Source organism: Petromyzon marinus, chromosome 10 (genome assembly GCF_048934315.1).
Source record: "Petromyzon marinus isolate PM22_M1 ecotype Great Lakes invasive population chromosome 10, UKy_Petmar_22M1.pri1.0, whole genome shotgun sequence".
Classification (NCBI taxonomy): Eukaryota; Metazoa; Chordata; class Hyperoartia; order Petromyzontiformes; family Petromyzontidae; genus Petromyzon; species Petromyzon marinus.
The window spans coordinates 4,209,812-4,227,159 of NC_133676.1; the positions used below are offsets into that span (position 1 = coordinate 4,209,812).

General features: G+C 51.0%; 1 protein-coding gene across 2 annotated transcripts in view; it reads left to right on the plus strand.

Moving 5' to 3' along the window:
• The first annotated feature begins 3,505 nt into the window (after positions 1–3,505).
• GADL1 (glutamate decarboxylase like 1) overlaps positions 3,506–17,348 on the plus strand; it is a 29,581-nt gene continuing 15,738 nt past the window's right edge. The window contains exons 1-5 of one of the 2 annotated variants that reach the window (XM_032951692.2): positions 3,506–3,737; positions 8,437–8,681; positions 10,554–10,680; positions 15,319–15,409; positions 16,035–16,141. In XM_032951692.2, the coding sequence (XP_032807583.2) occupies positions 3,521–3,737; positions 8,437–8,681; positions 10,554–10,680; positions 15,319–15,409; positions 16,035–16,141 (787 nt within the window). In that variant the 5' untranslated portion in view covers positions 3,506–3,520. Of the gene's footprint in view, positions 3,738–7,003; positions 7,252–8,436; positions 8,682–10,553; positions 10,681–15,318; positions 15,410–16,034; positions 16,142–17,348 lie in introns of those variants that run through there. The other variant, XM_032951693.2, reaches the window with a different exon arrangement.

A 17,348-nucleotide genomic window follows, 5' to 3' on the forward strand; every position in this document is an offset into this window, starting at 1 on the left:
GTCAAATACTTATTTCCCTCATTAACATGCAAATAAATATATAACATTTTTGACATTCGTTTTTCTGGATTTTTTTGTTGTTATTCTCTCTCTCACTGTTCAAATAAACCTACCATTAAATTATAGACTGATCATTTATTTGTCAGTGGGCAAACGTACAAAGTCAGCAGGGGATCAAATACTTTTTTCCCTCACTGTATGTTGATGGGAGAGATTAGGCAGATAGATTAGAGAGATTAGCAAGTTAATATCATGTCTATGTGTAACACAAGCTGCGGCGCTGCCAACTGCGCTGTGAGAGGCAAGCGCGTCCACGCAAGAGAACCACCGCAACAGTGGTTGCGCCAGTGAGACACACAGCCCATCACACAGCCAAAACCATCGATACATCGAGGCTAAGGGAGCAGAGGTGGCCATGCTAGTGAGACCCCAACCCATTAATGCAGAGGCGCCTAGCAGGGCAATGCAACTCAGAGAGGCGGAGATAACAGCCAAACGGCAGGGACGATTGGAAGCACCGCAGCAAGTTACGACTTTGCTTGGTTAATAACGTCCTCCCAATGATTGCTCAGCTTATACCCATCTTCTCGGTTGAAACTGTCTCTGTGTTTATATGTCTGGATGGCTTCATGGGCAAATCTTGTAAACCACACTATTCCTTCTCTTTGCTTTCTCTGCTATAAGCCTTAACATCAATATTTGCTCTACTGTGCTACTATCTTTCCTAAAACCTGCCTGTTCATCTGCCAAATAATCAGCAGTCTGTGCTTTTAATCGATTTCATATAAATATCATTCTTATCTTCCCCATGTGGCTTATTAGTGCCATTGTTCTGTACATTTTACAATTGGTGAGATCTTTCTAGGGTATCGTCACAAGTTTGGATTTTGTCCACTCCTCCGGTATTTTCCCTTCTCTCCATACATGACTTGCTTGCATAGCTCATGGATTTCGTTCATAAGTTCCATGCCTCCACTCCCGGACTTTTGTTTTTCTTCCTATGTTAATTTCCCTTTCTACTGCTTCGTAGAAAATGCTATAATTGTCATTATCCCTTGGTGGCGAGGATATCTTTTCGAGTTCATCCAGCAGCGCTTTATTCTCTCGATCCGTATATCCCAATACAAATCGCTGTAATCCTCAGTCCATCTCTTTTTTTTGTCTCTTTGTCCATCAAGATCTTACCGTGCTTGCCTTGTGTCGCCGTTTGTCTTGGTAGCCACTTCCTCTGTGTGTGCTCTTGACTCGTTAGTATACCTCCCTGCTCTCGTATTCTCCAGAGTAGTATTCAGTGTCACTACATTCCCTTTCCAGCCATTCCTGCTGATCTTTTCTTGCGGATGTCCTTACCACATCGCGTGGCTTGTTGTTCTCAGCCGCCATCTCATCCGATTCCTTTATCGCTAGCCTTGTTTTTTTCTCTTTGCCCGTGATAGTTCCAAGGTTTTTCTCAGTTTGCCATTTTCTTTTGGGTTGTTTCTACTCACGGCATTGTAGCTTCCGCTGCGTGCTCAACTATCTTCTTGAGTGCTAACGTCTTGCTGGCTATGCTAAGGTCTTCTATTTTTGCCCCCCCCCCACCCCCCACGATTCTATACCGTAGTATATTGCTGGTGGTGGTCCACTGCTCACTGGTGAGTGTTTGGGAATGTTTCATGACGATGCCGATGGAACACGTGGAATAGAATTTAGAGACATTTCAATACTAATTTTTTTTCTTCTAAAAATGCAGTCCTTACTGCACTCCTTGTTAACCCCCTTTTACCTTCCTTCACATCCACGTCTCCCCCTCTCCCCCCCTTCTCCTCTACTTTCCTGCTCCTTGGTGGTGGCATGTAGACCCCCACGTTACCCCGAATATTGTATGACGATGTAGAGCTGTTCTTCTTGTCATATATAGGAAGAGCCCAGTTAAGTATCTCCATTTACGGACACATGTACAGGATTTAGGTTAGTCCATCAGCCTATTGGATTTCCTGACCAATGGTATTGAACAACATCCGTTTAATAAAGTATTAAAGCTTTCGTGACTGCACAAAATTACTAATTGTTTTTTTTCGGTAAAGGCACGTATGTAGAAATACAATAAAATTATATTAAAACAAAAACAATCACGACGTTTCGATCACAACGCAAGCGATCTTCATCAGGTGTCAATAACAAATCACGGAGGTAAATACAACAAAAAGATGAGAGACGAGAATTCAACAAACCTGAAAAAACATTATGTGAAGCACATCCAGTCAGGCCAACAACACAGTAAGACACTTCCTGGCGGACCACGAATTTCAGAAGAGTGTTAAACACGAAATTTAACACTCACGAAATTTAACACTCTTCTGAAATTCGTGGTCCGCCAGGAAGTGTCTACTAACTGTGTTGTTGGCCTGACTGGATGTGCTTCACAGAATGTTTTTTCAGGTGTGTTGAATTCTCGTCTCTCATCTTTTTGTTGTATTTACCTCCGTGATTTGTTCTTGACACCTGATGAAGATCGCTTGCGTTGTGATCGAAACGTCGTGATTGTTTTTTTATATATATAATTTTATTGTATTTCTACATACGTGACTTTACCGAAAAAAAAACCAATGAGTAACATTCGTTTAAGCTAGCGAAATGTGGTCCGGTTTTGATTGTATGGGCCTCATCAGCAGCGCCGATGATATCCTGCGAGCAGCCTCGCGATACGGAAACGCGGCGTTTAAAGTACAGGACGCGGCGGGCGGCGATTTGAGTGAAAATGATCTGTCGGCAAAGGGTTGGCTCAGGGTTCACAATGGCTGTGTCAGAAACACCGAAAGCAGAAGCGGCGAGGTCCTGGGTTCGAATCGAAGCTTCAGTCTCCGATGATAAAACCGAGGGTCTCAGGCGTGGCGAGTTTGATGGTCTCAGCCCGATTGCAATTCACTGTACACAATAAAAAAAACAATCACAATCAATGTGCTCCATTACTTTATACATTACAACTCTGAGAATTAATTGTATATATGCAGTTTACTTGATTGGCACGAGATGAATGGTATTCGCAACTGCTGTACGTTTTCACGGTTGTGCCGTGTAGTGCTTTGCTGTACGCCGCGTGTTGTTCCGCATGATGTCCGACGATTCGCTTCACATGCCAGGCAGCTTCTTCAGTTCCTCATGGAGACGCGCAGAACTGGGAACCTCTTCTGCGGCGACTGAATTGTCTTAAATAATCTCCCGGCGTGCGGGGCGAAACGTCGGACAGCATGCCGAACAACACCTCGGGACGACCCGAAATCACACGGGCAGACACAGTCTGCGCTCCGAACTGCATGGATCATTCCGAAAAAGGAAAAAAAACTGCGAAATGGAAATGCACTCATCAAATCACGCGTCACCACCACCATCACCACCACAATTAGAACAACCATTGCGATGTGAAAAGCATTTGAAAGGGAGAGCTGCCGGGGAAGAAGAGACCCTCACAAGGTGTGCGCGCTCATTCCATTGATAAAGTGGAGGACAACGATACCCGTGACAGAATGGAACATTCCGAATGATCCCCCAGACCCCACCCCCTCTCTCCCACCGCAACCCCCGCCCCCCTGTCGACCCCTCTCACCGCACTTACCCCCTTCTCCCTCTCACCACCCCCCCACCCCACCCACCACCACACTCCTCTAACTCGGGGGAGCGTGCACGGATCCCGAGCGCAGAGCGCCACCTCCACCCTACCAGAGACAACGCTCCTCAACCCGGGGACCCACACACAGGTGAGGGCACACACACACACAGACAAATAACCCCCGTGTAGCCTTAACACACTGTTGAGGCAAGTGCAGTTAGTGAGCACCTATGAAGGCCGACACGGCACATGAAGGGGTGGGATGGTCAGCACCACGCCCGGCCGCCTTTGTCTCCCCAGTGCTGATGTTTACACACTGCACCAGGTGCTCGTTTGAAGATGACACACATACACCGTACGTGAAGATCCGCACACACGCGCCAGTAAACCCGAACGCCCACCCGAGGCTGAGCTGTACACTGCCAAGCAAGCGCATCTAACGGATCAGGTCTAATTGGCTCACGCTTGTGAGCAGAACGGGAGTGGAATCACCTTAGGAACAGTCAGCTCTTTGTTCATTTAACCTATTACAAGTCAAACGCGTGTGTGTGTGTACTCATTGTGTATACATTGACGGTGAGCGGTCGTGTGGCGGTTTGTGCGCTACAAGCTGAGGTCCCACTCGAGTTCGATTCCCGCTCATATCTGAACCAGTCCTAAGCCTCCCCTAGGTCGACTTAGCCTCAAATTAGTACAGTACCCGGTGCGATGCCTAAACATGGCCACGCGGGAGACAAAGGCGGTCGTGCGTGGTGCTGGCCACCCACCCTTCTCGTGTGCCGTGCCGGCCTTCCTAGGTGCTTGCCTATGTATGTTGGACTTCTTTCGCACCGTACGTAGCCGACCGTGTTGATCGCAGTTGCTGGAGGACAACAAACTCTTAACACAAAACGCATTTCGAAAGAAATTAGTTTTCATTCTATATTTAAAAGTGCATTGCTCCAGTGCAAAAAGCACTTACCCCTATGCGGTGTTGGTGGTGGGGGGTGGTTCTTTGTAACTACGGTATGTGAATTCCGCGGAGCATTTATGCCACTGGGGGGGGGGGGGGGGTGGAACGGTGGCGCAGTGGTTGGCGCACTTGTGCGCTTTGAACCCGACTCTTGCAACCTGAGTTTGATTCCCGGCCCCTGGGAATTGTATCTGCACCGATCGCCGCGCACTTTAGATCATTTCAGATCGTGTTTCCAGCCGTGTGCGTTAGAGAGTTGGTACTGATGTTCCCTGCACAACACAAGTTGAATGTATAAGAGCGCGTGCATGTGGCGGCACCGCAAGACGCTGGATCGCAACTGTGCGCTTGTTTAAATTGAAGGCGGAAAGAGGAAATCGGTCGTGTGGAGAGGGACGAAAGGAAAAGCTTGAGCCTTGACTTGAACAGCGGCAGGGAGTCGACGGCGCGGACGGCTGCGGGAAGGGAGACGCGAAAATGTTTCTGTGGGTGCGGTGTATATTTGCATCCGAAGATGAGCCGATTAATCCAGGGTTTCTCAAATTCCAGTCACCGACACTCTCACCACGCTAAGTCCTTCCCCGTTCAAATACAAATCTCTGTCCCTCGGTGCACGCTGCACGCGCCCGATCATTGTTAAACACGCCCCACGTGATGCACGACGCAATTGACTCTGTCTGCGTCACGTGGAACACGCGCGGGCGCGCGCACTGATACATTAATTGGAATCGGCTCCGTTAACGCACACGGCAATAATTGATTCACGCGAGACCCCTGCAGCCACTCGAGGCGCTACATATACCAGCACTGTAAGTCGACCGCACAGTCCCGCTAATGTAAGTAATTCGATTTGTTTTTTATTGAATCGCCGCCAAAAAATGACCCCGTGCCGAGTAACGAGCGAGCCATACTCTTTGGTTCTATTCGGCAAAGTCACGTAGGTAAAAAATAAAACAACAAAAATCACGACGTTTCGGCCACAACACAAGCGGCCTTCATCGCACTTTACCGAATAGAACCAAAGAGTATGGATCCTTGCAGTCACGAAAGCTTTAAATCTAGAATTAACGAGCGATCCTTTGCTGTCCACTTGAGCTGTAGCATTTGTTGGACACCCGTCGTAGATTCGGGCTCCAGTCAAACCCGAGGTCCTCCGGTCGGGAAATTCTAAATTTATCTCCGCAACCCCCAACCTCTCACCCTCTCCCCTGATCCCAAATCCTGACCCTGCGCGCCCAGCCGCGCGCGTATAGTGGGCCAGGGTATGTTGTGTGAACTGCACCACTGAGAGAGATTACTCTGTCCCCTTACGCAAAGATCCCCCGGGTAGCCTTTAAAACAGCCTTTTGGGGCCAGTGCTGTCCGCGAGCATTCATGCACAGGTTGGTGGAAGTGACGATGTTTTGTCCATAGATACTCCAGATACTCATTTAAGGGTGAGTCGACCTAGGAGATGCCAACAACCGGTTCTTTATTCTCCACTGACGATGGCCGTGAGCGGGAATAGAACTCGGTTGACAGGGTTCGTAGCGCAGCGCGCTAACCACTACACTACCGCTCCCAACACACAGAGACACGCTGAGACACGGGAACCGTACAGTATTGTACTCAAATACAAACTTATAAAGTCATCTAGACAAGACAACGATCCCCCGTATAGCCTTAACAGATTGTTGGGGAAAGTGCTGTTAGCGAGCACCTATGAAGGCCGGAACGGTACACGAGGGGGTGGATGGCCAGAACCACGCCCGACCGCCTTTGTCTCCCCAGTGACAGTTTTTACACACCGCACTAGGTACTCATTTGAGGCTGAATCGACCTAGGGGAGGCGCAGTACGGGAACAGATAATCGCCACAGGTGTTGAATCGAACTCGTAAGGCCGGGTTCATAACGCAGCGCGCTGGCCACTGACCGCTACACTACCGCTCCCCACACAAATAGTCATAGACACGCATACACATTTACACACACACACACACTGACACAGTCATAGACACGCATACACATTTACACACACACACTGATACATAAACACACGTACAGCCATTCTCAGACACGCACATTCATTAAAAATAATCTCACGCAATGCCTACACCATGCTCACAGACCCCAGTCGGCCGACCTCCCCCCCGACTCTCCGCCCCCTGTCACCGCCCGACTGGGACCCGCTAGGATCCCTGAACCCCGTCTCTCACCCCCATCCCCTTCCACGCTGCGACTCTGTTTTTAGTGCCTCTATTTTCGTGGTCTCTTGGCACACGGGGGACCGATGAGCCCGGGGTGAGGGTTGGAGGCGGGAATTGCAGTCGAAATGTCACAGCAGCTGAAAGCGAGGCAGCTGGACGCAGGGCCCAGAAGGTTCGGAATGGGTCCTGCCCACCCCTCGCCACCCGAACCCAAACCCCAACCCCACAGAGCGGATTGGGGAGAGGAGGAGGGGTCTTTAATGGAAAGGGGATTCATTGTACGAGCGCCTACCAGGGCCATTTATCCAAGCAAAGTCTCAGCCGCATCTATCGGTGGTATCCCTCGCACAGAGGGTCCCTGCGTTTAAGACTCTTGACCCGATGCTTCACATATCACGGACTACTTACATAGGTTGCGACGGGGGGGGGGGGGGGTGTTGACGCGTTGGTCATGGCCCAGCGCTTACGGCGATCCAGGGTCGGGCAATCCAACAGCCACCACGTCTCGTGGGACCACGACGAGGTGGGTTGAGCCGGAGGGCAGCCGTTAGGATTGGCATATCCTCTGAATCCCGACGCCAGGCGAATGTGGTGGTCCTGTCGGCAGACGCCTTTCTTGGCCTCCCTTCTTGCCGCCGACGCTGTCGGCCGCACCGTTCTTTTGTTCAAGGTGTCAGTGGGCCTCAAGATTGCTGCCCTGTAGCCTCAGGCCATTTGTGAACGCCACGCCGGGCGACCGCAACGTTGCCACGTTAAGTTTGAAATTTTGATCAGTTGCTTTTCGGATGCCGTCGGAGAGAAATGCTCTCATCTCCGCAGGGTTGTTTTTTTTAATCCTCGTTAAATTTTATCTTCGTGGCTTTGACCGGTGCTTAATTTCAGCCGGAACAATTCGGAACGCTGTCCCGGGAAAGCAATTAACTATTTAAACAAGTATTTATTTTTATTTTACTAGGGAAGGCCCACTGAGCTATATAGCTCTTTTTCAGAAACGACCTGGCCACAAATCATAGCTCAGAGAAGTGGCTTATCGCGTGGAAATGTATAGCAGCCAAATACTCTTAAACGAGCGTCGATTCGAAACGTGGAGGAAAAAAACCGGAGGACCCGGGGAAAAAATGCACGCGACCACGGGGAGAGAGACACCGCAAACTCCACATATACAACAGCAGGCGTCAGATTTGGGATCGAACCCACGACCTCCTGCGTACCAGGCGAGGCAGTTGACATCTCGCCACCGCGGCGTGCATTTTTTGGCACCCAGCCACAATCCGTCAAGCCAATGATATAGGATTGGTATCGATAGGCGTACATTGTGCTCCAGTGGTAGTAGTGCCTCACGCCGATAATCCCTACTCCGTACCAGCCGAGCAGCAGCTTTTCCGCAGATATCGAGTGAAAGATGAGTCCGTAGCCTATGACCCTCCTGTGCGTGCCAGATGCAAGGTCTGTTCTTCGCTGCTTTTGTCCTCCCCGCCGCACGTGTCCACTCCTCTCCATCGAGAACATTTCCAACGCAGCAAAGAGCTCAAAATAAGTCGGGCTGTGGATGTTTGTATTTTTCCAGACAAGAGTAACCCTCGTTATGTAATGAGACGCACATGATGAAAATACATTACCTCCAGGTCTACAAATACAGCGGGTGGAACGTGTTTGGGGGTCAATCGTTTGGGTGGAGAGTTCCTCAATCCGCCGTCTCGACCACCAGGCTTCCACGCAGCAATGGCAGACACGGCACCCACCGACAGCAGCAGCTCAGAGGTCGTGGAGAACGGTGTTCCGACCGCCCTGCTCCTAGCCGGGTCCCCTTCGCCGGGGTTCCCCGTGCTCGTGGAAGGGGTCCCCATTAACGGACCCCTGTTGGACGCGCGCGCCGGCGAGAAGTTCCTTCTGGATGTGTTCCCCATCATCTTCCAGGAAGCCGTGGTGAAGGGCACAGACGTCAATGAGAAGGTACTGCCCCCCCCCTTCCCCACGTGCCCCCCGACTCCCCTGCTAGGCGCGCCAATTCCGTCGCTCCATCTCCGCTGTGGGCGTCCTCAAATAGCGCGTCCACTCCTTTGGCTGTCACTCCGTTGTTCATCTCGACCAGCGGATGTATTCGTGTGTGTGCATGTGTGTGCGTGTTTGTGGAGAGCGGTAGTATAGCGATTAGCGCGCTGCGCTGCAAACCCGGCGACCCGAGTTCAATTCCCGCTCACGGCCACCGCACCAGTGACGATTATCTGAACCGGTCCTGGGCCTCCCCTAGGTCGACTCAGCCTCAAATGAGTACCTGGCGCGGTGCGTAAAAACATCGCCACTGGGGAGACAAAGGCGGCCGGGCGTGGTGCTGGCCACCCACCCCCTCGTGTGCTGTTCTGGCCTTCATAGGTGCTCGCTGACAGCACTTGCCCCAGCAGTCTATTAAGGCTATACGGGGGATCTTTACCCATTGTAATTGATATCCATTCATTGACACCCCCCCCCCCGTCCCCTCTGGCCTTTGCACATGAAGGGCTCGCAAGTCACATCTATCCCTCTCCTTAAGGAACGAGACAGGAAGATTTCTCCACAAAGTCTGGCTGTCGCCTGATGATGCTAGTTGTAATTACTGGCGAAACGTCGTACTCAGAGTGTAAATGTTGTGGATTTACTGTCCAAGACACAACCGGCGTGCTGTACTCGTAACGAATCGGCACGTTCTGTTCACGTGACAAACCTCACTAATTGGCTGTGTCGGGTGGTGGCGGGTTTAACGACACGTTTATATATTTACGCGATCTAACCCAAAAAAAACCCTCTATTATGGATGATATTGGTCGCGAAAGCCTACTGCGTATTAAACGGGGGATCTTTGTCTTTGTTGGTTAGTATCGTACATGATGAGCATGTGTTCGTGTATACCAGACATGGGCAAAGTACAGCCCCCGGGTCGTATACGGCCCGTTGGGCTTTTTAATTCGGCCCGCCGAACTTGTCCAAATATTATTATTATTAAATTAAATTTTACCTTTCTCCTGTAATGCCCACATTTCCCCATTAGATGGCGCACTTTGACCGGGAGTTACGACACGTTTTTGTATTGTTCACGTTCGTGCAATTTGTTAAATTTGCCTTGCAAAAAAATGCTTTGCTACCTGTTAAAGGCCACATCCTTTCATGTAATGATTTTTACATGTCATTTATATTAGTTCACACAAACACTCCATCTATCTGTTCCCATTGTGGCCCGCGAGTCAAAAATTTGCCCACCCCTAGTGTATACTGTACGTATTTTTGTTTGTTTCTATTTTTACTGGACTGTGCTTATTCGCCCATGGAAACCCCAACTCTGCTTTCAGGAGCGTCCTGCCAAGTTTTTGCACTGGGGGGGCGATGCTGCAATGTGTTGCGTAATCCCAATCGAGTAATGTACAGATGCATTCCAAGCATGACGATGTTTGTCCAATGTCAGTTACGTTGTGCGTCGTGTTGTGTATGTGGGGAGCGGTGGTGGAGCGGTTAGCGCTACGCTGCGCTACGAACCCGGCGATCCCGAGTTCGATTCCCGCTCACGGCTAAAACTAGTGACGAGTATCTGAATTCGTCCTGGGCCTCCCCTAGGTCGACTCAGCCTCAAATGAGTACCTGGCGCGGTGCGTAAAAACATCGCCACTGGGGAGACAAAGGCGGTCGGGCGTGGTGCTGGCCACCCACCCCCTCATGTGCCGTGCCGGACCTTCATAGGTGGTGCAAGTGCTAAAAAGCACTTGCCCGAACAGCCTGTTCCAGGCTACACGGGGGACCTTTGCCTTTGTGCGCTCGTGCTCGCGTGCGCGTGCGCGCGTGCGTGCGCGTGCCCAGGTGTGTGAGTGGCGCCACCCCGCGGAGCTGCGCGCGCTGCTGGACGTGGAGTTGGGGGAGTGCGGAGAGCCCCACCGGCAGCTGCTGCAGCGCTGCAGGGACGTCATCGCGTACAGCGTCAAAACAGGTCCGAGACGACAACAATAACAACAACACTGATAACAACACTGACAACAATACAACTGATAACAACAACACTGACGACAACAACACTGACAACACTGACAACAACAACACTGACAACAACAAAACTGACAACAACAACACTGACAACAATAAAACTGATAACAACAACACTGACAACAATAAAACTGATAACAACAACACTGACAACAATAAAACTGATAACAACAACACTGACAACAATAAAACTGACAACAACAACACTGACAACAATAAAACTGACAACAACAACACTGACAACAACACTGACAACAATAAAACTGATAACAACAACACTGACGACAATAACACTAACAACAAAACTGATAACAACACTGACAACAACAACACCACCACCAACAACACTGATAACAACACTGACAACAACAACACTGACAACAACAACACTGACAACAACAACAATAAAACTGATAACAACACTGACAACAATAAAACTGATAACAACAACAATGACGACAACAACACTAACAACACTGACAACAACAACACTGACAACAACAGAACTGACAACAACACTGACAACAATAAAACTGATAACAACAACACTGACAACAATAACACGAACAACACTGACAACAACTACACTGACAACAACAAAACTGATAACAACAACACTGACAACAATAACACGAACAACAACACTGACAACAACAACAACACTGACAACAACAAAACTGATAACAACAACACTGACAACAACAACAACACTGACAGCAACAAAACTGATAACAACACTGACAACAACAACAACACGAACAACACTGACAACACTGACAACAACAACAGAACTGACAACAACAGAACTGATAACAACAACACTGACAACAACACTGACAACAACAACACTCACAACACTGACAACAACACTAACAACAACACTGACAACACCGACAACACGACCAAAATGACAACACCAGCACAACACTACAAACAGCACAACAATAACACAACTACACAACCACAACAATAACACGGCTCGCTATCTGTGCCATCTCCAATCATCACTTGCCCCCACCACTAACACCACCACGCCATCGACATCCCGTTGGCCTGTGTCACGTCATCACGTCGCACGCGGCGTTCTTTACCACGTGCTCACTCACAGCACAGCTGTGTGAGTTTAGAGAGCCAGACTCCGCTGATAAGACCACAATGCTGAAACCGGTCCAGAGTTTGTTTCATAAGATGCTGCTGCTGGGTAATATTGGCGTTTGAAGGCACGTGCTCCGATGGACCTAAGCATATGCCGCTTTAATGTGGAGGAGTGAGCGAACTTTGGTCTCTTCATTAATTTGGTGGCGGGCAGTTTTGTGTCGGAAGCGGAGGAACCGGGCGCCCTCCTCCATCTCGTCATCAGCTCAAGCCTCCCGTAAATCACGTGACTCGTGTATGGCCACCCCCACTCTGAATCACTCTTCTCGCCCACCGCCCCCTGGGAAACAGACGCTGTGCCCGCTGTGCAACTCATTTCTGCTCGCTCGCTCTCTTCCCTCCCCTCTCGTCGTCATCATCAGCCTCTCATCATCCACGACATCTTGTCCCGGTCATTCCTTCTCCTCGTCTTCCCGTTCGGCGCTCCTCCTTTTTTCCTGTTGCTCAGCTTAGCGCCGCGGAGCCTTCCGCTTTGTCCGTCTTGGGCACTTTCGTCCTGGCATGCATTCCCTCTTTCTCTTTGCCCGTCCATTACGTCCTTGACTCCACTCGCCCTCCCCGTGGTGGTGTCACGCATACAAAGTTGTACAACAACTAAAGGGCGCACGAGCTTCATTTCAATCCCGTTACATAATAACGATTCATTCGTTTTCATGAGCCACGATACTTAATTGCCCATGTGGGTGTGTACGTGGATGAAATTAGACGCGTGGATTTATGTATCCGAGACAGGAAAAGCATCCATGAGACACAAGTCTCCCTTTCTGGAGCTTACTGCATGAGCAAATGTTTGGGCAAAATTCCATTCTAGCGTGCAGTGGCATGTGCCTGGTCCACAAATCAACTGTACAATCTCCTCTCTCCTATTGGCCCGGTGTCTGTGCCCCCCTCGGCTCGTGGGAGTGCAGTTGCACCGCCTGCACACTCGTTAGCTACGCCACCGCCAATGGGAGTTTTTGCGTTAACAAATCCCCCAATTCTCCCGAGCCAGGTAAGGGATCATCTGTTGGCAGTGCAGCTTTAGCACAAACAGCAACCACAACAATTTCGTCAACAACACTGCCCTCAAAAGGAAACACGTAATATACACCGTTTTGAGGCAATGGTCCTTCTTCATAGCAGAGATATATATTTTTTTTTAAAGTGTACAGAAGAACAGTCTGGAGACTCAGCGAGGCTATCATGAAGACATCGATTACTTAATTATCGTCGTGGTCACCTGCGTGAGAATCACGCGCACACTCACCACCCCGTACTACGCAGAGCGCAGTTCGCCGAGAGCTTTGGAGCTTGAGGCCTCGGCGAGTTTCGCTCTGGGCTCACCGTAAAGTCCGAGCACACGGGAGCCTCGGCGGTTGTTGGAGCTGTCACTGGGGGGCTCAGCGTCAATAAAACATCGCAGCCGGGAGCGGGTGGCACCCCTGCACCAAGCCGGCGCCGCGCAGCGTTGCGCTTGACACGGAGCCCGGCACTGCCATGCCCGTGACCAAATGAGGCGACGCGTGACCTTTAGAGCCTCGTGCCCTTGGCGCTCGGAGTCCCGAGTGGAATTTTATAGGAGTCGTGTTGCGCAACGCGATTCTCGAGGTGGTGGGTAGGGTCCTCCACGAGGCAGGATGATGGGGGGGGGGGGGGGCGGTGATGGAGGTGGAGGGGTTGATGGGAATGATGGTGATGCTGGTGGGGGTGATGGAGGGGGTTGATGGGAATTATAGAGATGATGGGGGTGATGTAGGTGGAGGATGTTATGGGAATGATGATGATGGCAGCGATAGAGGTGGTGGAGAAGGTTGATGAGATGATGTGAGAGGTGCAGCGGGTTGATGGAGATGATGACGGTGATGGCGGTGATGGGTTCATCAACGGTGGGGATGAGAAAGCCCACGTGGCGACGATGACAAGTCTGTGCTCGCACCTATATCTCTGTACACGCAATCATAATGATTACCATGCACACACCTTTCTTAACCCAATGCTGGATGAAAGACTCCCAACGCCGTGTGGGTCACGGGGGGGGAGGGGGGAGGGGGGGGGGGGTTGGTGAGCCTGGGAAAGAGTTTGTAACGCAGTGCACTAACACAGAGACACGCAACGTCAACTATGAGCAAAAGTGATTGACGCACACCTAGAGGCAGAGGCACCGCGGTGTGTTCCCACGTGGACGCGTACGCGCGGCTGCGCCTCTTCTCGCCACCTCTCCCTACAGAGACAACGTGGGTCTCTTCACGTCTGTATATCGGGACTCACGCTGTCTCGAGGTGCCGGGGATGCCACTCTCTGCAGATCACCTTTAGACTCAAACATGTCTGCACACCGTACAGTTGCGTACGTATGCAAAGTATAGACACAGAGGCCACACACTGCCCGTGTACCCGCCGTGGACACACGCGCAGCCCTTTTGACAGTCCTGGACGAGGGCCTGCAAATGCCGTGCTGGTTCGGAGGGTTATTTGGCTATACACCACGTTCGGTGAAGGCCAGGGTTTTTGGGGGGGGGGGAGGATGGGGTGGGAGGTTGGGGGCTTGGGGGGGGGGGTGAGCTGTCCGCCTTGCTTGGTCCCTGGCGCGCTTTCGTTTTTTCTTTTTGTCACGGCGGTGGCGGCGGTGGAACACGGAGTGAATGTTCGCGTTAGTAGAGCGTGAACTCATCGAGTCCCCCACCCCCTCCCCGCCTCGCCCCCCCCCCCCCCTTGTGCATTGGCTTAATTAACTAAGAACAAACTCCCCATTCATAGTTCATAATCACCTCGCCGACTCACGATTGAATCGCTTCGCGCAACGTCCTGGTTTACAAAAATAATAATTCACACAAAGCGGTCGGGGGTGTGGGCCGGGGGGGGGGGGGTGTAGAGTCTTTTGTTGTTGTTGTTGTTTTGTTTGTCGCGTTGTGCTTTCGTATTACACAGAAGGGCGCTGTTGGAAAGTAAAAAAAAAATTGTCAAGTAAATTCTCAAATTAATGAGAAGCAGAACTGCCGCTGAATGGCGATGAAGCCGCCGGTCGCTGGGCGCCCGGGGGCCTCAATCGCCCGTCCCAGCAGCCGGTGTCTCGCCCAGTGGCCTTGGCCAACATTAGCATTCACTGAACGCAGTTTTGATGAATAACAAAACACTTGGTGGATGGGAATGGTGGAGATGATGAAGGGGGGGGGGGGTGATGGAAGTGGAAGGGGGTTCATGGGAATGATGGAGATGATGGGAGGGTGATGGAGGTGGAAGGGGGTTGTATTGTATTATTGTCATCATTATTATATATTGGGGTCTTGACGAATCCGGCGACCAAGGGGAAGACCTAAGGCCAGATTGTGGGAGACTTATCAGAGCAGATCAGTAATCAGTCTGACCCAACTGACCTTGAGTGACCTTACTAACCCGCTTGTCCGACATAACCGAGAGCCCCTCGCCTTTGTCACCGTCTCTCTCTCTCGCAGTTCACCCGCGCTTCTACAATCAGCTGTTCGCCGGCCTGGACTACCACTCCCTGGCTGCTCGCTGGATTACCGAGGCGCTCAACGCCAGCGTGTGAGTCCGGCGGTGGGGTGCTGCGGCGGTTAGCGGCACCAAACTACAAACTCGTCGACCCGAGGAGTTTGATTCCCGACCACGGCTGACATCAGTGGCGAGCGATATTTGAACCACGTCAGGGCCACCCCCGAGTCGATTCTGCCTTAATTGCGCGTGAGCATCAGCGCTGGGGAGGCAAAGGCAGCCCGGCGTGGTGCCGAGTATATAAACATATTTTTAACTATTTTTATTATGCCAGGTAAGAACCCACTGAGCTATGAATCTCTTTTTCAGAAGTGACCTGCCGATCGCAAATGATAACTCAACGAAATGGCATATCACGTGGAAATTTATAGCAGCCAAATATACTCATCAACGCGTGACGTTGTTCTAAATGTGGAGGGGAACACCGGCGGACCCGGAGACAATTCCACGCAACCGCATGAAGACCATGCACACTCCAAACATGGAGCAGGCGTCAGTGTCGGGGTCAAGCCCCCAACCTCCTGTATAGAAGGCGAGGTAGTTAACATCTCGCCACCGCGTGTTCGCGATGCTGGCCTAAACGGTACTTGCCCCCCCTGCCTCCCCCAACGGTCTGTAAGGCTACGCGGGGGATCTGTGTCTCTTGTGTGGCGAGCAGCTACACGTACGAGGTGGCCCCGGTAGGGGTGCTGCTGGAAGAGGAAGTGCTGAGGACGTTGCGGAAGATGATCGGGTGGACCTCGGGAGACGGAATCTTCTGTCCGGGTAAGACGCGGCCTCCACTCTCTCCAACACCGACACCACAGGCCACGTGTAGGTATTTACGTTTACAAAAACAGATATGTATCTCTCTCTCTCTCTCTGTATGATTACTTATACATGACATCCTCAGTCGAGTAGAAGCACAGAATAAAGAACGCCAGTAACGGTGGTCATTCGTCAGTACATATACTGTATATGTAAAAATCATTGGCGGAGTTTTAGGGGGGGGGTCATGGGGGGGCAAGGCCCCCTCCCAAACTGGACACCTTTTAGTTTGCAATAAAGATTTTTTTGAAATATTATTTATAAGCACCCACGATTCCTAATGTGAGGGAAAAAGCGGACCCCTGCCCACCCCCCCTGCCCCCACCACACAAATATAGAAGTGAAACTCCGCCTATGGCAAGAAGTGCCCCAAAACTTACGATGGGCGTCAGTTAAGTTCCACGGTTGTGGCCGCACGCACGCCACAGCTACCGGGTTACAAGACGCACCGCCAACTTTTGCTTTGAATACGGTGCATGCGAACAAAATAAGAAAAGCGTGCTTTGCAATTCCGGCGAATCCGGTCGTAGGCTGACACTTCAGCGGATTAGGGTCTTCTTCTTCAGAGAGGAGCCTAGGAGTCGGGAAGAATGGGCTGAAGCCGCGCCAGACATCTTTGTGAGAGTGGATAATCCTCGGAGTTTGAGCATCGAGTAATTCAGCAAGTCGTGGTAAGGTCAGTTTCTTATCGCCAACCGGAGTTATTCTTCAGACTCTAAATGTGGGGGGAAAAGATCAGGCCAGCTTAGACTCACTCCCCATCGTCGTCATCATCAGCATCATCGAGACCAACAACATCACGCTAGGAGGTGGTGGTGCACGTGGCCTGTAATCCAACACTGTGGAGGAAAGGGGGTTGGTGGATCACACACAGATGCTGAGAAACTCCCTTCCTTTCCTTTGGGCGTCGAAGAAGCGTACCCCGTCTCGCCAGAAGAAGGCGGCACAGCAGAAGTGCACTTCCACCTGTTCCGTCCGCATGGGATAGAGCGTTGCCCCCTCGCACGCGTGGGTTTTTCTCCGGGCGCTCCGATTCCCTCCCACGTGTTAAACACTCATTAATGTGCCAATAGCATCTCGACACATAGAGGACGGCAGAGCTCTCGTGCGCATTTGGTGCCAGCTCACCGCGTAGGCTGCTGCTGCTGCTGCCTTTCCGCTCGTC